Source organism: Oreochromis niloticus, linkage group LG3 (assembly GCF_001858045.2).
Source record: "Oreochromis niloticus isolate F11D_XX linkage group LG3, O_niloticus_UMD_NMBU, whole genome shotgun sequence".
In the NCBI taxonomy this organism is placed as follows: Eukaryota; Metazoa; Chordata; class Actinopteri; order Cichliformes; family Cichlidae; genus Oreochromis; species Oreochromis niloticus.
Window position 1 is genome coordinate 72,037,382 of NC_031967.2, and position 23,495 is coordinate 72,060,876.

Sequence of the window (23,495 nt, forward strand, 5' to 3'; positions counted from 1 at the left end):
GCAAGCTTGGGGGGAGACAATCAGAGGGGCAGTGTGATGATCTTAGGTTACAAACTACCACAGTCAAGTCATTAAGGGAGACAAGATTAAACTGCTCTAAGACAGCTGAGCACACAGGAGAAAGACTCGGATCTGAGGCAGCAGACGACAAGACAAGAGCCCTAATCGATAGAATCTTGTCAATAAAAAACGCTAAAAAATCATCACAAATACTTGGTGAAGAAATGACTCCGACATCATCACGTGAACGAAGAACACGACTGAGGACATTAAAAAGTACCTGAGGCCTGTGACTGTTTACTGACACTAAGTTTGAGACAAACTGTGTATTTGCAGTTTTTACAGCTTCTTGGTAAGCAGATAGACGAGTCCTTAAAATCTGTAGGGAAACGTGCAGTCTGTCCTTTTTCCTTTCGGCGCATCTATAGTCGCATCTAAGGGAGCTCGTATGATCATTGAACCATGGCTCTGGTACTTGTTTAGCGCGCACAGTCCTGAACGGAGCAATAGAGTCCAAGATATCAATGCAAGTAGAATGAAGAATGTCCGAAAGATCATTATTCCAGTATCCATAAAGGCAGCAGAAAAAGTGGGCGCTGTTAGAGCATTAAGCGCTCGCTTTTTGTGTGACAGGCAAAAAAAACAGGGAACATGTGGGGTTAAGGCGTACTAATGTTAAAGAAGATTGTCTCACAGGGTTTTAGAGAAGCATTACATGTTAACTACAGTGGCTCCATAATGAAGTGATTAACACGGGAAAAGCTGTCCTGTAAAATTCAAACAAATCAAACAGTTGGAGCTGTTTAGTAAAGGAGCCGCCTGCTAATATTATGTAAAAATGTTTAAGAATTCAAGAAAATTATTTCACTTTCTTGTACACAAAACAAAGAAACCTCCATACATTTCACCAGAAAAAGATGAATCTGTTGATCTCACAGTTTTCAATGCTTTTAGCTCCTTGAGTCCAGACTTCACTCTGGTCTTAGTCAAGAGTCCAGCTCGTTCAGAACTCGGCTGCCAGACTTTTAACATATTTAAAGAAACAGCACTACACTGGCTACCTGTGATTTTACAATATTAATGGCTACTTTTAAAGTGTTCCTTGAGCTTGTTGAGACCCACATTCCAAATTATGCTACATTCTCAGATCAGAGCCCCCAAATAAAGCTTATTATTATTTATGGGCTATTTATTATTTTTATTATTATTGGCTGCAATAGAGAGGTTGTTGTTCAGTTCCACCTGGAAACACAGATGCCATTGGAGTTGCCTCAGGAAGTGTGCAAAACTGCCAAATCAAACATGCTGAGCTAACGGCTCCACCTGTTTATTATTTATTAATAATAAATTATAGAATGTGTTACTGTTTATCTGCAAGACCTTCATTAGGAATCTGGAATTTTTAATCATTATGCTATTATTCTCATTACATAATGCCAATCACTGGCTATCACCACAAGTCTGTGCTGAACTTTCAGTAATAGCCACTTCCATGCAATAACTGCCTGAAACATAATACGCCAAAAATTAATTCTTTACAAATCCCTTTGCAGCCCTGGCAAAAGCCTGCTTTCAGTAAATGGTAGAAGGACGGGTTCTTATGTAGCACTTATATAGCACTACTCTGACAACAACACAGCTTGTCTGCAGAGAGGAAGCAACAGCCAGGGTTCAGTTTGTCAGCAAGACATTTTTATTTAAACAAAGGAATAAACTGAAGGCTTGAAGGTTTGGCCAAAACAAACATCAAAGTTGAAGGCAGCTGGACATTTGGACCCAGAATGTACACTTTTTAACTAGTTTAACACTGATTTCCTTATTGAACTATTAAGTAATGGCAAGAAAAACAGATGACCAGGGCCTTCATATAGAAAAACAGGACAAGCTCTAAATCTTAGAGGGGAGCTGACGAGACTGGACAGCTGCTCGATCTGGGAGAGAGAAAATCCTTTTCTTCCAATTCTCCTTTAAATTTGATCTGGGAAACTTCATCAATAACTCAGCCCTGATGTACCTGGAACTGAGAATGAGTAGATGGTTAAAAGAGAAACCAGGAGATGAAAAGACAAGAAGAATAGAGTAGCAAAGAAATTATCACAAGGACCCACAGTGGACAAAGGGTTATAATCAGATTTTGAGAATCAACAACTTGTTGGATAACAGCTGAATGTGTACCTGCAGTGTCCTCAGACTGGAGAAAACAACATGTGAGTGTGTAACTGTAATCTTATTGGCTGATTGTCTGAAGATCATATCCTGATAGGTGACCTGACTCAGACTTGATGACAGCGTCCTTTCTGCAGGAATGAGAAAGATGAGGATTTAAACATGAGACAAATAGTAAAAGATTCCCCCGAAACTGAAGACATCTGCCAGCATGGAGCATAAACTGGGTGTTATCAGGACGCTACAAAACAGTGCGAACACCATCCACACAGACACAGCGGACAGGGAAACAGAAGAACATCACATCAAGAAGGCACTGAGTAAATGTGGTTATCCCAGCTGGACTATTGTCAAAGCTGAGAAGACGCCAAAAGAAAGCTCCAGCCGATCCAGGAGAGAAGGACAACTGCTATCCAAGTGAAAACCTGTAGTGATCCTGTGTGTGTCAGGAGTATCAGAACAGTTGAGACGCATTTTCTCTAAACACCACGTCTCTGTGGCTTTTAAACCCCAAAACACACGCGCCAAACATTGGTCCACCCCAAGGATCGGGTCTTATAATTTATCAATAAAAGTGTCTCTATATTTTTCATGTAAGATAAGTTCTCTGCTAAACAATGTGAATGGAGACAGTTTATAATTGAATTATAGTAAATAATTACATAATTATTAAAAAATTATTTTTCCATGTAAAATGTTTCATCTAATGAGCTCTGGGGGGTTTGACACACTTTATACCTATTTTTTTGTTCCAAAACACCAAAGCTGCAACCAGAATAAGATCCAGAAGACCCAGAGAACCCAGAGCAGGTGTGATGATGGAGGAGGAAGATGTAGGGGAACTGAGATTGGTAATTGTTGTTGTTGTTGGCGGTGGTGATTTGGTAGCACTTGCTGAAATGGTGGTGGTGTCATAGACATCTGCAGGAGAGATGATAAAACTGGGTCATTAAATGTATAAGCTCAGCAGGTTTGCTTTAAACAGGAAGTGATGTCAGTGTTCTGACCTCTGACCCTCAGAAAGCTCTGAGGAGATGATCCAAACTCATCAGTAGCACACCAGTAGAGACCTTCATCAGACTGCTGCATGTTAATGGTGATGTTTTTCTCTGATTTAGGTCTTAAAGGACGTCCATTAAAGTAGAAATAAGCTGCGGCTGTGCCACCAGTTTTCTTTTTACAGCGTAGAGTGACATCACTTCCTGTCCTCACAGGAAGTGCAGGGATCTCCAGGATCACTTCTTTACCTGAAGAAAGAACACACAGAGTGATGTAGAGGTGGTATAACAGTGTGCTGTTAGTCTGATGATTAGATGAATGACTTCATTACCTGATACAGTGATGTTGACTTCTTCACTCTTCTCTCCAGCTTCACCTTCACACCAGTAAACTCCACTGATTGGCTTGCTTTGCTTTTCAACCAAACAGGATGGCCCATTTATCCTCCCGAAGCCCCACCCACCTGCTCCACATGACTCAGTCCCACTTCCTGTGTCCCTCTTCACCGTCCATCCATCAGAGCCCAGCTGACCTTCACATGTCAGAGACACTGAGGCTCCTGTGAAGAACTGCTGCAGGTTTGGACTGACGGTCAGAGAGACTGGAGGACAGACGGACAGTTTCTATCAGTGTTTACACTCAGTGTTTGTCCTGGACTATGGTGCACTGCATCTACTCACCTGCAGAAACAGTCAGTGCAGACAGCAGCAGCACACACACACCTGCAACAGGAGGACAGAGGTCACTGAAGGTCAGAGGTCATTTTGTAATTTCCTGAAGTATCTGCCACAATCTATGGCGCTTGGAAAGAAAAGCGTCTGGACTTCTTTAAGTTGCCTGAAGACATTTCACTGCTCATCCGAGAAGCTTCTTCAGTTGTAGGATCAAATGGTGGAGAGTCCCAGATTTAAGCTCTGTGGGAGTAAGCCCCCTGAAAGGGACAAAGGACCCCCTAATGATCCTCTACCTAATCACATAAGCCAAGGTGTGAAAATGGGTGTAGGTCACAATCAGCCAGGGTTTTACTGCTACTACTTTTTACTTTCTTACTTTGAGTACATTTCAGAGTCTGTACTTTTTTTTTACTTTTACTTGAGTTAATAAGTTGAATCAGTGCTTCATCTTTTACTGGAGTATTTTTGAACAGTAGTATTTGTACTTCTACTTAATTATGGAAGGTCTGTATTTTCGCCAGATCTGTGAGCCACGCAGATTAAACTACACAAACACCACCGTGCACAGTAACAGGAACAGGAAGTTATACCATACCACAGAGACAGCAAGGCAGGTTAGCCTGTCTTTTCCGGTTTTCTATATATTTTTTAATCAGATGGCAATCAACGGTAAACATCACAGTGCACAGCATTGTAAACAATGGAGAAGGAACTGTGCATGGATGAGCTTTCATTCATGTGCAGAGAAGAAAGAGTGGGACTAAGAAGCCACCCTTCAAAAGCACAGTTTTTATTTTCATATTTGCGGCCTGTTTCAGTCCCACACTGCTGCTGTTTAAAGGTCATCATCAGAAAAATAACAAAACATGTCAACGGGAATGGGAACTTTAACAGTCAAAACAGTCTGTGGTCGTTTGAATACACTCAGTCCTCTTAATGGAAAATTGGCTGTGAATAGAGGAAGTGAAGACGAGATAAAAGAGGGGACGCAGTCAGAAGACCCTGAGCTTCATGCAGTCAGATGCTGTGGTTTCCTGAGTGAAAAGATGTTTGATAAAAAGAGGTCAAGTCTCTTTTGTTCTTTTGGTCTTCATGTTACTGACACTTAGCTGGGCATAAAGTTTAATCGCTGACTTAGTCCAGACTATATGGTGACTTTCCTGCAGGATTCAAGATTAAACTGCTTTGAGAGGTTTGCAGTGATGATGAGATCAATTTAAACCGAAAATGGGAAAAACTCAATTTCATCATGCATGTTTGAAACCATTTTCTATCACTGTTTTATGACTTTCTATCACTCTTCATACATTTCAGTTAAAACTGTGAGCTCCATTATTCAACATTAACGTCACTTCTTGGTTCCTGCTCAACTTCTCAGCCAGCAATCAAATGAAACCAGAAAGACTTAAGAAGGAGAATGAACTGTTCCTCTCGCCTTGACGAAACTTTTCAGAATTTTTAGGTGAACTTTAAAGTCAGTAACTGCGAGCTTGTAACTGCTGAAAGTTTGTTTTCCTGCCATATTGTTTGTTGGAGCTGTGATAAATAAATTGATGATTATAGTATTTGACTCACCGAGGAGCTGAGAGACCGATGCAGTCTTCATGTTGTCTGGATGACGACTGAACGTCAGTCTGAGCAGCAGAGAGACGCCTTCAGCTTCAGCACTTCCCCATTAACAGTCTTCAGTACATCACGCTGCTGCTCCATCACAAAAAGGCAGAGCAGCTTCTCCAGCAAACGTCAGTGACTGATATGTTCCGTTGGGAAATTAAATCTATAATCCTTTTAAAAAACAAATTGCCTTTTCCCACAAAACGTTAATTGAACTCACATGTAGTTATAAGGAAAAACAGACTGTATGTGTCCAAGTCCAAACACTAAATGTATATCATCACTTTAGCTCCATCTTTGTAGAAGTAGTCAGCCACATCTTGTTTTACCATCTTAGAAAACATTGTGAGTTGCAGCACTTTCTAATAACTAAGAAGCTGTAAAATTAAACGTGTTGAGGTGTGCGGTGTGTGGCAGGCAGGATGTAGGACCCAAACGCAGGACTGATTGGGTAACTAAAGTGGCAGCTTTATTGCTGGAGAACATTCGAATAGAAAATGTCACGGTTCTGGGTCCGTTGGACCCAGTATTTTGAGTTTACTATGTTTTGGTTTACTTTTGCATTATGGATTGTTCTTTATGTTTCTCTGGCACTTTGTGTTTCAGTTATCTTGGTGTTTTGGATTGTTTTCTCATTTTGTGATGATGGTGATGATGATGACTATTGTTATTTGAGTTCCATGTTTCTGTTTATTGGTATTTAGGATTTGTGTTCTCATGTTTTGTGTGGGTTTAGTTCCATGTGTCATTTTCTGTCTGTCTCTCAGTGTCAGGTCTGCGTCTTGGTGTAGTGTTCTCATTTCCTGTTTTATTGTGAAGGTCCGCGTCTCATGTGAGTGTGTTCAGTTTTACCCCTGTCTCGTCTTGTTGATTATTCCCAGCTGTGTCCACCACCTGTGTGTAATCTCCCTGTGTTTCTCTGTGTGTATTTAAGTCACGTCTTTAGTCATTGTTGTTGCTGGTCCATCTGTGTATCGACCCCGCTTCATCTGTGAATCTACTCTGCTTCATCTGTGTGTTACCTGCTGTCTACCGTCATCCACCTCTGCTCGCCGTCTTCCATGTTCGTGTTCCGGTTCCTCTTGCATAGTTTAGTTGTTTCCAGTATAGTTTAGTTTGTCTCCGTTTGCCATGTTTTCCCTGTGCCGTGCATTCCAATAAACCACCTTCTCACCTTTACAAAGTGCCTGCATTTGGATCCTTCCTTACCTTTTCCACACGGCTCTTCTCACTCGCCGTGACAGTACGGACCAGCCACAAATGGATCCAGCGGCATTCGCCCCTCCCAAGGAGCTCCAGGAGGTCATAATTGACGCAGCCTCCAGGTTAGTTAACCTATGGCTGGAGCATGAGGGAGAGGGATTTCTCAGCTCTGTGGAGGCTAAGCTACAGCACCTTATTTCCGGTCACCCCTGGCTTTTGGACTCACTGCACCCGCTCATACAAGATTTCATTCTCCACGAACTACACCTTCACCCTACCGCCGCTACCGCTCCCCCGCTCGCTTCTATGGAGGACGCGGCGTCCGAACAGCCGGATGAGGAGTTACCCGGCCCGTCGGAGCCGTCTCCACGGAGGAAGCGACGTTCGCGTCACCGGCGCGGCACCCCACAGCCGGACTCCAGGATGTCAAAGCAGCCGGCTGTGGTGAGTGAAAGGGACACTTTTTCTGTTGCTTCTGTGACTGTTTTTTCTGTGGATAATAGTGGTTTTTCCGTCTCACCCATGGCCATTGCTCCTAAGACTGCCTTTGCTGAGCCCACATTCGGGGTTAATGACTGTGTTCATGGTGTTGTTTCCAAGCCTGGAGTAACTGAGTCTAGTACTATGAATGCAAGGAATGGGGACACTTTTTCATCTCCATTAGTTCCTTCAGGGAAAGCAATAAACCTCACTGAAACAGGTTTTTCTGGCCATATTGTCCTATCCTCACCCTCAGTTCAGTCAGCAGCCCTGCTGCCCTCGGTTCAGTTAGCCTCCCCACCACCTATTACGCCTCCACTACAGTCGTCTCCGCTACCTGTAGGTCAGTCTGCAGCCGCTCCGCTGCCTATAGCTCAGTTGCCACTTGTTCATCTGTCTGCTCACTCACCCATTCAGCCATTATCCTCACTGTCTCATTCTAAGCAGGGAACACACTTCACCACAACATCTGCTGGTTCTCTTAAGCTGGTCACCTCAGAGACAGTAACTCCCTCTAGGGCCTCCCCAGAGGCTGGGTGTCAGTCACCAGCCAACTCTGGACCCCTAGAGGTCAAGACACCAGCGCCAGCAGTTTCACCGGGGAACTCACCAGAACAGTCTCAGCCCTCAGCACCCCCTGAGAGCTCAAGTGAGTTCACCCGTCCGCCTCCGTCCTCTGCTGAGTGGATTGGGGAACACTTTCAGCCCTCTGAGGACTGCATCCCACTGTCGCTGCCTGAGTCTAGCCGCTGTGCAGCTCAGTCCCAGCCAGTGTCCACACTGGCAGAGGTCTCCGTACCTGCTGCTTCAGTGTCTGTTTCCACTGGAGGGCCAGAGGAGCCCGTCCAGTCTCAAGCTATGTTAGCTGGGGGTTCAGGTGAACCCAGCCAGCGTCCTGCCTCGTCGGCTGGAGGGCCTGAGGAGCCCAGCCAGCCTCAAGTTTCGTCAGCTGGGGGTTCGGGAGAACCCAGCCAGCCTCAAGTGTCGTCAGCTGGAGGGCCCGAGTCGCCCGTCCAGCCTTATGCCACGTCTGCTGGTGGGTCCGAGGAGCCCACCCAGCACCACACCTCGTTAGCTGAGGGTCCTGGAGGACCCAGCCAGCAATTCTCCTCACATCTGCTGACGGTTCTGGGAGGACCGTTCAGCCACCACCTGTTTCGCTGCCTGCAGCTTCATCTCCTGCAGCATCCGCATCGCCGCCTGCAGCTTCATCTCCTGCAGCATCCGCATCGCCGCCCGCAGCAGTCCCGCTGCCGTCAGGTTCCGCAGCCGTCTCGCTGCCGTCAGGTCCGGCCCCCGTGTCTTCATCCACGCCTGCAGCATCAGCTTCATCCACGCCTGCAGCATCAGCTTCATCCACGCCTGCAGCATCAGCTTCATCCACGCCTGCAGCATCAGCTTCATCCATGCCTGCAGCATCATCGCCTGCAGCTTCATCCACGCCTGCAGCATCATCCACGCCTGCAGCATCATCCTCGCCTGCAGCATCATCCACGCCTGCAGCATCATCGCCTGCAGCATCATCGCCTGCAGCCGTCCCGCTGCCGTCAGGTTCGGCCCCCGTGTCTTCATCCACGCCTGGTCCGGCTTCTGCTCCGCCTTCGTCTGGTCCAGCCTCGTCAGACTCATCCACGCCTGGTCCGGCCCCCGTGTCTTCATCCACGCCTGGCCCGGCTTCTGCTCCGCCTTCGTCTGGTCCAGCCTCGTCCACGCCTTGCCCAGCCTCGGTGTCTTCGTCCACGCCTGGCCCAGCTTCAGCTTCGCCTTTGCCTGGTCCTGCCTCAGCTTCGCCTTTGCCTGGTCCTGCCTCGTCCACGTCTGGTCCTGCCTCGTCCACGTCTGGTCCTGCCTCGTCTGGTCCTGCGGTTGCCACACCGCCATGGGGCCCAGCTCGACATGTTCCGCCTCGTCTCTGCCGGCCGCTTTCCGGGCCTCTAAATTGGCATCATGGCCGTCGAGGACGGCCTCCGGACAGAGTTTGTCATCACCGCTGGCATCGCGGCCGACCTCCGGACCTGCGCAGGGGCCGCCGTTGCCGTGTGCACGGTCGGCCTCCAGAACTGTTTGCCCGCTGCCACTACTGCCGTGTACACGGTCGGCCTCCAGAACTGTTTGCCCGTCGCCGCCGTTGCCGTGTGCATGGCCGGCCCCCTGACCTGTTTTGGCTCCTGTATGGCCGACCTCCAGGTTGACCCCCTGAACTGTTTGTGGACTCTTGTTGAGCTCTAGTTTGTTTTTGATATGTTTGCCTGTGTTCTGGACTCTTCTGCTCCTTGGTACAGTGAGGATACAAACAACAACTAACAGAGAAACACAGGGTTTAAATACACAAGCAGGACAACGAGAGGATGGGGAATAGGTGGTAACACATCTGGGACAAATCAGGGCTAATGACACAAGGGAAGCAAAACCAAGCACACTGCACACAGGACAGGGACTATCAAAATAAAAGAGGAAACACAAGAGGCACAGACTTGATAGTGAACAGATGGAACACAGAGTACAGGGACAGGATTGATAAACTGCAACATGAGACACAACTGAACAAGAAAATAAACATGAAGACAGAACTAAACCTTGAGTAAACATGAGGGCTACAGGAAGAAAATCCAAGTACTAGAAATCACAAAACAAATAAGAACTAGAGAGCTAGAAATACAGAACCATAAATCAAAATGATAACCACGATGGAATCAATGATTAATAATAACACAAAAACAAACCTTGATGTTTAAATGGAACCAGTTTAATTGTACAGCCATCACCTTGGAAATAAACATTTTGTTATATTTGTTATGTTATTTAAACATTTTAAATTAACATTTTATAATCATCATTATCATCATTGTCTGATAAAGTCTGATAGGAGCAGGCTGCACATAGACACTCCCACTCATAGCCAAGCTAAGATAGACCTGAAAAGCGTAATTGAAGGCCGGACAGCCCTGATGCCAAAGGATCCCAAGAAGCAACTGGTCTCACCCGAATACCTCTGTACTTCATATAAGTTCCTGTTAGGCATAGCAACAAAGAGGAATAAGGATTAATATGTGAGTGGGGAACACAAAGAAAGACTACACTGACCAACCTGTGCACCACCTGGATTTACTACAAGAAAGCCTATGACTCTGTTCCTCACACAGGGATCCTGGAAGTGCACAAGATCAACTGGACTGTAAGAACCTTCATAAGTCACCATCAAATACTTACCAAGGAGTTACTCTGTCCTCACAGCTGTTCTGCCTGAACCCCCATCAGTGAGATCACCAACAAGACTGGTGTTGGAAATTATTTTTATCTTTAAGGGTACATACTTTATAATCAGGATGTTTTTTCCTTTACTCCACACAATGTATTGTGGAGTATTTTTGGAGTTGGATTGATACACACTGACACTAGAAGACATGAACAAAGAGAATCCTTCTTCTCACAGGAATTTGGCTAAGGCCATAAAGCAGGTGTTCGGATATACAGTGAACTCTACCTCCCTTCTTGAACTCTGCAGGCCTGACTGGAGGGCAGGAGGTGGTTGCCATGGTCTAAGGAGCCTGGAATGAAACATGTTTGGACTTCTTTTAGTTTCTTGAAGATGTTTCATCCGAGAAGCTTCTTCAGTTCTAGGGTCTAACCGTGGAAAATCCCAGATTTAAGCACTGTGGGAGTGTCCCCCCCAAGAGGGACAATAGCGTGAAAACGGGTGTAGGTCACAATCAGCCAAGGTTTTTTGGGTGAGTTCATTGTGAAACCCAACCCCAACCGATCATGTGATTTCCTGAGGTCAGATGGCCCAGGGTGTGAGTGGGCGTTAAGGCGTCTGGGGAGGGATCTCAAAACTGGATTATAGATGGCAGACAGTTGGTGTCATAAGCAGAGGTGGGTAGTAACGAGCTACATTTACTTGAGTAAGTTTGCTCTGATGCTCTGATGCGACCTGAGTTCTCAAACTGCGTCCATAACATGAAGCATATCATACAAAATCTGTCCCTCGCTCTACCTCTCTGTCTTTCACTCACACAGGCACACACACACACACACACACACACCATCAACTCTGCTAAATTACTAATGAAAAACATTGACCAGGCAGCTGTGATTGAGCAGCAATGTCCATCCAACTCTTTATGGTTGTTGTAGTCGTGATAATTTTGTGAGGCCACATTGAAAAGCCTCGGATACGGAAGCGTAGAGCTGCCACCCAGGCAAAAGAAAAATAGAGCTATGTCACGTTATAACATGAAAGGTTTATTGTTCTAACAATATACTTTTAATGTTAATTCTTTTGAAAACCTTACATCTTTCCACAGGTCTCCACTTCATCAGACATCACCTAGACACAGAGCTGGATGAGGCCAGCACAAACAGCAGCCTAACCGACGAAGATGATGGATCCATGGGGTCAGGAAAACCAGAAGCAGAGGAACTGGAGAGATACCTTTCACTGTCCAATGTCCATTCACTGGAGGTATGGATGTATTGCATGGCTTTCCTCAGATCAAGAAGCTGTCGATCAAAGTCAATACAGCTCTTCCTGCATCTGCAGCCTGTGAGAGACCTTTTAGTCATGCAGGACTCCTGTTCACTGCTAAACGGTCACAGCTTCACAGCAAGAACCTTGAGAGCCAACTGCTGCTGAAGCTGAACCACCATTTCACTGACTGAAGAAACAATTTATGGTAAAGTGAGCCATACACATATGTACATCCACATAGTGGGAATTTGTATTTGTCTTTTATAATTAGTTTTACTCTGATTTCAGTGTTTATTTGTGAGTGTAGTTTTTACATTTTTACATATTACATTGTGTTAATCCACTGTCTATACTTCAGGGTATTTTAGTATACAAAGAACATTTTATAGTTTTGTTAGAATGTCTATTCCTGTGGAATTTTAGCACAGATGTTTTGTTTTGTTTTTTTATTCCTGCTGTCCGCCTTGGGAATAAACTTTTCCTGATTATACCTGTTGCTTCTCTGTGTCATTTGTTTCTGATTTACTTAATCCCTCCTTGTATTTAAAAGAACCACCCCTAGTATGACATTCTGGCGCATCAGCTGTAGTCTGTTATGTTGAAGCTGCCTCGTTCTAATGTTTTCTCTGAGGCTGCTGTAAATGCGAATATATTTACTGTAGGTTTTGCTTGAAAAAGCTTTACGTTGTGAAAAACTGAAATCTTGAAATTAGAATTGTGCCTTATTTTGTGGATCTTTTTACATATATTCCTTTTGAAAATACTAAAATTTGTATATTTATTTATTTTTGATTGTCTGATAGCATTTATTTATAAAATAAATCGGACATTTCAAACAGTTACTCGCTATTTACTCAGTACTTGAGTAGCATTTTCACCAAGTACTTTTTTACTCTTACTCAAGTAACTTTTTTGACGACTACTTTTTACTTTTACTTGAGTAATAATATTTTAAAGTAATGATACTCTTACTTGAGTACAATTTTTGGATACTCGACCCACCTCTGGATAAGCCACCACCTCTGTTCAAAGATGGCCGCTCACAGTGGACATAAATGGCTTGTGAACATTGGCATCCTCAAAAGAGTGACCTTTGTCCTTTAGATGCAGATGGACTGCTGAGTCTTGTCCCGTGGAGGTGGTTCTTCTATGTTGTGCCATACGTTTATGAAGTGGCTGTTGGGTTCCTCCAATATAGAGGTCTGGGCATTCCTCGTTACACTGTACAGCATACACGGCCGCCCATGTCGTGTGAAAACTTAATTAAGAAAACTTAATGGTTTTCTAATGTTTACACTGTATGATTACCGAAATATAAACCATGCCTATGCTAACTGTTATGTTCTGAGTTCTTTGTTTTCAGTGGCGATCAACATGACCACATCACCTTCTATATACCAAAGGAGGGTATTTACACATGTCAACATCATATAATGCCACAGAGGTAGGTGACATGCAGCCTGCATGGTATTAGGATGGTAAATAATAAACATTATGAAATGATCTAACGCCTCTCAGATATTTCTTTTCAGGGCTACCTAATTTGGGTCTGTGGAGAAAAAGACTTTTGGATTTTCTGCCTCAGATGTGGTCAGAAACCTGTATTATGGTGAGATTAATGTTACCAGTGAACCGAATAGGACACTGGTTGACCCTAACTCAGGTACTTGTGTGGTTAAGATGATTTCTGAATTTTGATCTTGATTCAGTAAAGATTTTGGATTCTTTAATCTTAGACAAGTAAAAGCCATATCTGAACCATGGCTGAATGAAGGCACCTGTGAAGCCAGAAGAAAGTGTAGGAGAGCTGAATGCAAATGGAAGAAGGATGAACTTCAGGTGTCATAGCAAATATTACAGTATTACTGGAATTCACATCCTCAAATGATTGCAAATTACAGGCCTATTTCCAAACTGAGTTTTATCTCAAAAATTCTTGAAAAGGTAGTTTACAAGCCATGAATATCCGTTTTTAGAAGGATGTTGTATTTTGGACGTTTTTCAATCTGGTTTTAAAGCTTTGCATAGTACAAAATCTGCCCTTTTTAATGATTTTATTAGGAACTGAATCATGTGACTGTGTTATTATCGTGCCTTTAGATTTAACTGCTGCCTTTATTGCAGTTGGTGGATGTTAGGAGTACCACACTGCAGTGGTTCAGATCCTATTTGGCAGACCAAACTTTCTCTGTGAAACTTGGTGAGTTTGTATCTGCTGCTTCTTTTCAATGTGGGGTTTCACAGGGTTCAGTTTTAGGCCCGCTTCTTTTCTCCTTATATCTGATACCCCTTGAGTATATTTTCAGGAAACATGGGATTTCTTTCCACTGTTTTGCAGATGACTCCCAGATTTGTTTCCCTCTTAAAAAGATAAATGGTTTCTCAGTAGACCCTCTGCTCAGATGTCTTGATGAAATAAGAGCCTGGATGGCTTTGAACTTTTTACATTTTAATGAGCAGAAAACAGAAGTGATTGTTTTTGGTGGCACTTCTGAGACCACTACTATGGATCTTGGTTTGCTGGCACAGTATGTTAAACCAATCATCATGTTGCGAGTTCAAGCAATGTTGAGCAATGAAACAAACCAACAGAGGCCCAGAAGAGTGCAATCGAATGATGAGTTTATTGAAACACACACAGGAGAAGAAGTATGCAGCATCACATCAGCACACGTCCTCTGCCAAAAATACATTTGAGGATATTTTTAAAGCATCAGGGATAACGCCCCCTTCATGGCGTCAATTACAGATCAAAGACGTTGATTACAGTAAATGGTACATCTTAAATGGCTAAAAACAGACACCAGAGTTCCTCTTTATTTGACACCTTCCATGTATGGCAATAAATTTGAAGCCCAGAAGGTTCTTGGGGCTGGTACTTCTCTTGACTGGTCTCCTGTCATCTGTTACCAAGCAAACTAAAATGCAGTTAAAAGCAAACTGAGTTTCAGGCCTTTTGGCCTGGCAGGTTATATTGTTGCAGTAAAATAATTTCTGTATCTCCACATTCCCTCTCTTGAGCTTTCCTTGGAAAGCTCACCACACCTGGTGTTGTGTCACTCCAAGGCCCATTCGGCTGCTTCTAAGTCCATTAATGGACACTGGACCACCGGAACAACTGCTCCGGGGTCCACTGCCCTCGTTATTACCTTTACCAACAATCCTCTGGCACAAGGAATGAGACAACAACCACAGGTGACCAGTATCCCTAAAAATGTTGCGATTGAAAGCATTGCAGACATGGCCAAACCTTTCCATTGTCCAAACACGGATGCCATCCAGCTCTCCAGTGGGTTATCAATTCCTGAGTGCTCATGCATAGTTTTAGACAGAGTTTTCAGGCCCTCCAGGGCTCGAGTTACTGAGCCATCTGGAGCAGTGTTACTGGGGATAAAAGTGCAGCACATGTCTCCAAACATTGCACATATGCCCTCTTTCTCCGCCAACAACATGTCAAGGGCCATTCGATTTTGCACTCCCATCAACGAGGTCAGACCCAATTGTTCTGCGAACTCCTCCTGGTTAGGTTAGAGAGTCTCAGCACATTATAATGAACATAGTTAATGCGATCAACATTCTTATTAGGTGTTATCCATATAAATATACTTTCAAATCCTGAAGCTACTTGGTCCACTAATTTATACTCGTTTGGAACTCCCCTGGGCACTCCTATTGAGTCAATCCAGGTAGGTGAGTTTAGCCTAGGGTCATATGCATGCGTCCCCTGGGTCCTTCTCTTTGCCAAAATGTGTCTCTTACGTTTGGCTGCTAAACTGCGTGTATTGCGTTGTGGAATGACTTTTACCTTGTTCCCGATTAGTATGAGTGGGGCTCCGAGTCGCACCATGGCACACGTCCCTTCACTTCCCAGAGGAACGCGGACCAAAAGAGTGTTATGTCCACAGTAATAATACAACCCACTTCTTGCCCAAGTTCCAATTAAAGTGTTGGTGTCACTCACATTGTTTGTGGTTCTCCCCGTGTGGGTAACCGAACACCAACTGGGGTCAATTTCTCCCAACTTATACTTTACCATGTCTGTTGAGAACTTAAAACATGTGTAGTTGTCTTGTCTTGGCATAAATGGTCCTGCTTTTGTCTGCTTGTGGATTGGGGGAAATAAGCTAGACAAGAGAGTGCAGTTCCCAGTACTCACCGCTCCTCTGGTCAGCCGTAACATACAGTCATAGCCCCACTCAGGGCTGGACTGGGACAAAAAATCGGCCCGGGCATTTTGACTAGAGACCGGCCCACCAGGTATTGTAGGAAAAGCCATAAAGCCTTTGAATGAAAACAAACGCTGTTGTCACAGTGATGTACACTGTCTTGTTGGTATATATGTATCAGTCTAATAAACTTAACCCTACACCATCCTCCCTATTCTGGTATTCTAAACAGTACCCGAAAGTAGACTGCTTGGTCGAGTTAACCTCCTGAACTATCTACAACACATGGTGAAAACCTGAAATTAAGACAGAGAAGACTAGAGGTGAGACATGATCATTACTGATTACTGATGACAGATTTAGATATATTTTCATAAAATATTCATTTACCACATCAATAAACAGCATGGCAGGGCAAAATATTTTTTCTAACATGGCAACCTTCAATTCAATTCAATTCAATTCAATTTTATTTATATAGCGCCAAATCACAACAAAAGTCACCTCAAGGTGCTTTATATTGTACAGTAGATAGCACAATAATAAATACAGAGAAAAACCCAACAATCATATGACCCCCTATGAGCAAGCACTTTGGCGACAGTGGGAAGGAAAAACTCCCTTTTAACAGGAAGAAACCTCCGGCAGAACCAGGCTCAGGGAGGGGCGGGGCCATCTGCTGCGACCGGTTGGGGTGAAAGAAGGAAAACAGGATGAAAGACATGCTGTGGAAGAGAGACAGAGATTAATAACAGATATGATTCAATGCAGAGAGGTCTATTAACACATAGTGAGTGAGAAAGGTGACTGGAAAGGAAAAACTCAATGCATCATGGGAATCCCCGGCAGCCTACGTCTATTGCAGCATAACTAAGGGAGGATTCAGGGTCACCTGGTCCAGCCCTAACTATATGCTTTAGCAAAAAGGAAAGTTTTAAGCCTAATCTTGAAAGTAGAGATAGTGTCTGTCTCCCGAATCCAAACTGGAAGCTGGTTCCACAGAAGAGAGGCCTGAAAACTGAAGGCTCTCCCTCCCATTCTACTTTTAAATACTCTAGGAACAACAAGTAGACCTGCAGAGCGAGAGCGAAGTGCTCTAATAGGGTGATATGGTACTACAAGGTCATTAAGATAAGATGGGGCCTGATTATTTAAGACCTTGTATGTGAGGAGCAGGATTTTGAATTCAATTCTGGATTTAACAGGAAGCCAATGAAGGGAAGCCAAAACAGGAGAAATATGCTCTCTCTTTCTAGTCCCTGTCAGTACCCTTGCTGCAGCATTTTGGATCAGCTGAAGGCTTTTCAGCGAGTTTTTAGGACATCCTGATAATAAAGAATTACAGTAGTCCAGCCTGGAAGTAATAAATGCATGAACTAGTTTTTCAGCGTCACTCTGAGACAGGATATTTCTAATTTTAGAGATGTTGCGCAAATGGAAGAAAGCAGTCTTACATATTTGTTTAATATGTGCATTGAAGGACATGTCCAGGTCAAAAATGACTCCAAGGTTGCTCACAGCATTACTGGAGGCCAAGGTAATGCCATCCAGAGTAAGAATCTGCTTAGATACCATATTTCTAAGATTTTCAGGGCCGAGTACAATAACCTCAGTTTTATCTGAATTAAGAAGCAGAAAGTTAGCGGCCATCCAGGTCTTTATGTCTTTAAGACATTCCTGCAGTTTAACTAATTGGTGTGTGTTACCTGGCTTCATGGATAGATAGAGCTGCGTGTCATCTGCATAGCAGTGAAAATTTATGCTATGTCTTCTAATGATGCTGCCTAAGGGAAGCATGTATAATGTAAATAGAATTGGTCCTAGCACTGAACCCTGTGGAACACCATAATTGACCTTAGTGTGTGAAGACGACTCTCCATTTACTTGAACAAATTGGAGTCTATTAGATAGATATGATACAAAGCACTGCAGCACAGTACCTGTAATACCTACAGCATGTTCTAATCGCTCTAATAGGATATTATGGTCAACAGTATCGAACGCAGCACTGAGGTCTAGCAGGACAAGCACAGAGATGAGTCCACTGTCAGAGGCCATAAGAAGATCATTTGTAACCTTCACTAAAGCTGTTTCTGTGCTGTGATGAGCTCTGAAACCTGACTGAAACTCTTCAAATAAGCCATTCCTCTGTAGATGATCTGTTAGCTGTTTGACAACTACTCTTTCAAGGATTTTTGATATGAAAGGAAGGTTGGAGATTGGCCTATAATTAGCTAAGACTGCTGGGTCTAGAGATGGCTTTTTAAGTAAAGGTTTAACTACAGCCACCTTGAAGGCCTGTGGTACATAGCCGATTATTAGAGATAGGTTGATCATATTTAAGATTGAAGAATTAATTAATGGCAGGACTTCTTTGAGCAGTTTTGTAGGAATGGGGTCTAAAAGACACGTTGATGGTTTGGAGGAAGTAATTATTGAAGTTAACTCAGAAAGATCAATTGGAGAAAAAGAGTCTAACTTAATATCAATGGTACTAAAAGTAGCTGTAGATAATATTACATCTGTGGGATGATTATTAGTAATTTTTTCTCTAATGATAAAAATTTTATTTGTGAAGAAGTTCATGAAGTCATTACTAGTTAACGTTAAAGGGATTGTTGGCTCAGTAGAGCTCTGACTTTTTGTCAGCCTGGCTACAGTGCTGAAGAGAAACCTGGGGTTGTTCTTATTTTCTTCAATCAGTGACGAATAGTAAGATGTTCTGGCTTTGCGGAGGGCTTTCTTATAAAGCAGCAAACTATTTCTCCAGGCTAAATGATGATCCTCTAAATTTGTGACGCGCCATTTCCTCTCCAGCTTACGAGTTATCTGCTTTAGGCTACGTGTTTGAGAATTATACCACGGAGTCAGGTACTTCGGATTTGAGGCCTTAGTTTTCACAGGAGCTACAGTATCCAGAGTCGTACGTAGTGAGGAGGTAAAATTATTAACAAGATAATGGACCTCTGTTGGAGTAGCGTTCAGATAGCTGATCTGCTCTGTGTTGGTACAGGGCATTGAAGATGATAACAGTGGGTGGATTATATTCTTAAACTTAGTTACAGCACTTTCAGAAAGACATCTACTGTGATAAAGTCTACTCTCCACTGCTGTGTAATCAGTTATTGTAAATGTAAATGTTATCAGGAAATGATCAGACAGCAGAGGGTTTTCAGGAAACACTGTTAAATGTTCAGTTTCTATGCCATATGTTAAAACAAGATCTAGAGTGTGATTAAAGTGGTGGGTGGGTTCTTTTACATTTTGAGAGAAGCCAATTGAGTCTAATAACAGATTAAATGCGATGTTGAGGCTGTCATTTTAGCATCTACATGGATGTTAAAATCACCCACAATAATTATTTTATCTGAGCTGAGCACTAAATCAGATAAAAAGTCTGAGAAATCAGACAGAAACTCTGTGTAAGGCCCAGGTGGACGATAGATGATAACAAGTAAGACTGGTTTCTGAGTTTTACAGCTGGGGTGGACGAGGCTAAGCATCAGGCTTTCAAATGAATTAAAAGTCTGTCTTGGTCTTTCGTTAATTAATAGACTGGTGTGAAAAATTGCTGCCACACCGCCCCCTCGGCCTGTGCTTCGAGGTTTCTGGTAGTTAGAATGACTCGGGGGTGTTGATTCATTTAAACTAACATACTCATCCTGTTGCAACCAGGTTTCTGTAAGGCAGAGTAAATCGATTTGTTGATCAATTATTAAGTCATGTGCTAACAGAGACTTGGAGGAGAGAGACCTAATATTTAATAATCCACATTTCACTGTTTTACTCTTTGGTTCAGATGTGGATACTGTATTGTTCTTTCTTTGTGATTTTTTATGTTTAAGTTGTTTATTGCTGGTTTTTAGTTTGTTTTTTGTCTGTTTGGGAGCTGACACAGTCTCAATGGAGATGGGTTTTTGGGGGGGTAGCCGGAGGAGGGAAGCTGCAGAGAGGCGTGTAAGACTGCAACTCTGCTTCCTGGTCCCAACTCTGGACAGTCATATTTTGGGGGGTTTAATAAATTGGTCCAGATTTCTAGAAATGAGAGCTGCTCCATCCAAAGTGGGATGGATGCCGTCTCTCCTAACAAGACCAGGTTTCCTCCAGAAGGTTTGCCAATTATCTATGAAGCCCACATCGTTTCTGGGACACCACTCAGACAGCCAGCAATTTAAGGAGAACATGCAGCTAAACATGTCACTCCTGGTCTGATTGGGGAGGGGACCAGAGAAAACTACAGAGTCCGACATTGTTTTGGCAAAGTTACACACCGATTCAATATTGATTTTAGTGACCTCCGATTGGCGTAACCGGGTGTCATTACTGCCGACGTGAATTATGATCTTACTGTATTTACGTTTACCCTTAGCCAGCAGTTTTAAATTTCCTTCAATGTCGCCTGCTCTGGCCCCTGGAAGACAATTGACTATGGTTGCTGGTGTCTCTAGCTTCACATGTCTAAGAACAGAATCACCAATTACCAGAGTTTGACCCCCGGCGGGTGTGTCGCCGAGTGGGGAAAAACGGTTAGACACATGAACAGGTTGGTGGTGTACCTGGGGCTTCTGTTTAAGACTATGCTTCCTCCTCACCGTCACCCAGCCGCCCTCTTTCCCCAGCTGCTTGGGGTCTGCCGGAGAACAGCTAGCGGGGCCTACGCTATCTTCGGCTGCACCAGCTACAGGGGCCTGGCTAGCTACGGGTGAATGAAGGGTGCGAAGCCGAGTCTCCAATTCAGTAATCCTGGCCTCCAGAGCTGCAAATATGCTACATTTGTTACAAGTATCGCTACTGCTAAAGGAGGCCGAGGAGTAACTAAACATCTGACACAATGAGCAGGAAAGTGCAGGAGGGACAGGTGAAGTAGCCATGGTGCTAACGAGTCGGCTACGAGCTAAGCTAAGCTAGCGAAACAGTAAAGAGACAGTGAGTGAATACTTTGGCTATAAATTAGGTAGTGAGTACACAGAAAGGGTGATTCAGATGAAGCACGTTAAGATTATACTATGAAAAAGGGATGTATCAAAAGATATAAATTAAATTGCTAAGCAGAAAAGCTACTCAGAAACATCACTGTGTTTGAGCACCAAGTGACAGCGCCACTTTAAAAAGTGAAAGGAGACAGAAAGACAGGTGAGAAAGAATAAAACTTCATTGACTTTTTGATGGCATTTTACACACAGTACTGGTACAGAATCTAGAAAACGTGGGAAAATGCTGGCATCATATACAGTACTTAGCTACTTCTGAAGAAATTATGATGGGACCCTAAAAAAATACTATGTACAATAATGGATTTCTATACATTTTACATCAGATGAAAACGTTTCTCCGTGAATCGCTACCTTATCGTGGTGGAGGGGTTTGTGTGTCCCAGGGATCCCAGGGGCTATGTTGTCTGGGGGCTTTTGCCCCCTGGTAGGGTCTCCCATGGCAAATTGGTCCTGGGTGAGGGACCAGACAAAGAGCGATTCAGAAGACCCTTATGAAGAAAACATCGAGGAAACAGTTTACCCTGCCAGGGATAGGGTTACCGGGGCCCCGCCCTGGAGCCAGGCCCGGGGAGGGTGCCCGAGGGCGAGCGTCTGGTGGCCGGGCCTTAGTCCATGGGGCCCGGCCGGGCACAGCCCGAAGAGGAGACATGGGCCCATCCTCCCGCAGGCCCACCACCCGCAGGAGGCGCCATAGGGGTCGGGTGCATTGTGTGCTGGGCGGCGGCCAGGAGCGGAGGCCCTGGCGGACTGATCCCCGGCTGCCAAGACTGGCAATAGGGACATGGAATGTCACCTCTCTGGTGGGGAAGGAGCCTGAGTTAGTGCGTGAGGTTGAGAGGTACCGGCTAGATATAGTCGGGCTCACCTCTACGCATGGCTTGGGCTCTGGAACCAGTCTCCTAGAGAGGGGCTGGACTCTGTCTCAGTCTGGAGTTACCCCTGGTGAGAGGCGGCGGGCTGGGGTGGGTATTCTAATATCCCCTCGGCTTGCTGCCGGTACGTTGGGGTTTTTCCCGGTGGATGAGGGGGTTTGTTCCCTGCGCCTTAGGGTCGGGGAAAGGGTCCTGACTGTCGTCTGCGCTTATGCGCCGAGTGGCAGTTCAGAGTACCCAGCCTTCTTAGAGTCCCTCGGGGGGGTGCTGGAAGGTGCCCCACCGGGAGACTCTGTTGTCCTGCTGGGAGACTTCAATGCTCACGTGGGTAACAACAGCGAGACCTGGAGGGGCGTGATTGGGAGGAACGGTTTTGTAATCGTATCACCAGACCTGCGACCATATGTTCTGGACACTCGGGTAAAGAGAGGGGCTGAGCTGTCAACTGATCACCACCTGGTGGTGAGTTGGATCAGGTGGCGGGGGAGGACGCTGGACAGACCCGGTGCACCTAAACGCGTAGTGAGGGTGTGCTGGGAATGTCTAGCAGAGGCCCCAGTCTGATCTTCAACTCACACCTCCGACAGAGCTTCAACAGCATTCCGAGGGAGACTGGGGACATTGAGTCCGAATGGACCATGTTCAGCGTCTCCATCGCCGAAGCTGCTGCATTGAGCTGTGGCCGCAAGGTGGTTGGTGCCTGCCGTGGTGGTAATCCCCGAACCAAATGGTGGACACCAGAGGTGAAGGGAGCCAGCAAGCTGAAGAAGGAGTCCTATCGGGCTTGGTTAGCCTGTGGGACTCCGGATGCAGCCGACAGGTATCGACAGGCCAAGCGGAATGCGGCTCGGGCAGTGGCTGAAGCAAAAACTCGGGTGTGGGAGGAGTTCGGAGAGGCCATGGAAAAAGACTTTCGGACTGCCTCGAAGAGATTCTGGCAAACCGTCAGGCGTCTCAGGAGGGGAAAGCGGTGCTCTACCTGCACTGTGTATAGTGCTGGCGGAGCGCTGCTGACGTCGACTGAGAAAATTGTCAGACGGTGGAAGGAATACTTCGAGGACCTCCTTAATCCCACTGACACGTCTTCCGAGGAGGAAGCAGAGTCTGGGGATGAGGGGAATGACCCGCCAATTTCCGGGGGCGAGGTCACTGAGGCAGTTAAACAACTCCTTGGTGGCAGAGCCCCTGGTGTTGATGAGGTCCGCCCTGAGTTCCTGAAGGCTCTGGATGTTGTAGGGCTGTCCTGGTTGACACGCCTCTACAATGTTGCGTGGAGATCAGGGGCAGTACCCCTGGACTGGCAGACCGGGGTGGTGGTCCCCATCTTTAAGAAGGGAGACCGGAGGGTGTGTTCCAACTACAGGGGGATTACACTCCTCAGCCTCCCTGGGAAAGTCTATGCCAGGGTGCTGGAAAGGAGAGTTCGTCCGTTAGTCGAACCTCGGATACAGGAGGAACAATGCGGTTTTCGTCCTGGTCGCGGAACACTGGACCAGCTCTTTATCCTCTCAAGGATACTTGAGGGTGCATGGGAGTTTGCCCAACCAGTCTACATGTGTTTTGTGGACTTGGAGAAGGCATTCGACCGTGTCCCTCGGGGTGTCCTGTGGGAGGTGTTGCGGGAGTATGGGGTGTCTGGCCCATTGCTACGGGCCATTCGATCCCTATACAACCGTTGCAAGAGTTTGGTTCGCATTGCCGGCAATAAGTCGGACTCGTTCCCGATGGGTGATGGGCTCCACCAGGGCTGCCCTTTGTCACCGGTTCTGTTCATAATTTTTATGGACAGGATTTCTAGGCGCAGCCAAGTGGCGGAGGGCTTTCACTTCGGTGGCCTCAGAATCTCATCTCTGCTTTTT

The 23,495-nt window shown here is 45.1% G+C and overlaps 1 protein-coding gene and 1 long non-coding RNA gene across 3 annotated transcripts; both read right to left on the bottom strand.

Annotated features, from left to right (window-relative positions):
* Positions 1-1,662: 1,662 nt before the first annotated feature.
* LOC106096634 (uncharacterized) lies at positions 1,663-5,926 on the bottom strand. Of its 2 annotated transcripts, none has more exons than XR_002061525.2 (7): positions 5,415-5,926; positions 3,846-3,887; positions 3,497-3,766; positions 3,174-3,413; positions 2,905-3,087; positions 2,176-2,297; positions 1,663-2,014 (listed from the first exon to the last, which is right to left on the bottom strand). It is a non-coding gene; the product is annotated as an uncharacterized LOC106096634 (long non-coding RNA). The 2 variants fall into 2 exon arrangements; XR_002061524.2 differs by having other exon boundaries at positions 1,663-2,020; positions 5,415-5,925.
* Positions 5,927-19,786: 13,860 nt separating this feature from the next.
* Positions 19,787-20,641, bottom strand: LOC112846135 (uncharacterized; the record flags this gene model as incomplete). Its single annotated transcript, XM_025905392.1, has 1 exon — positions 19,787-20,641. A coding segment is annotated over exon 1 (855 nt), but the record flags the coding sequence as incomplete, so codon positions are not given.
* Between the last annotated feature and the right edge of the window lie 2,854 nt (positions 20,642-23,495).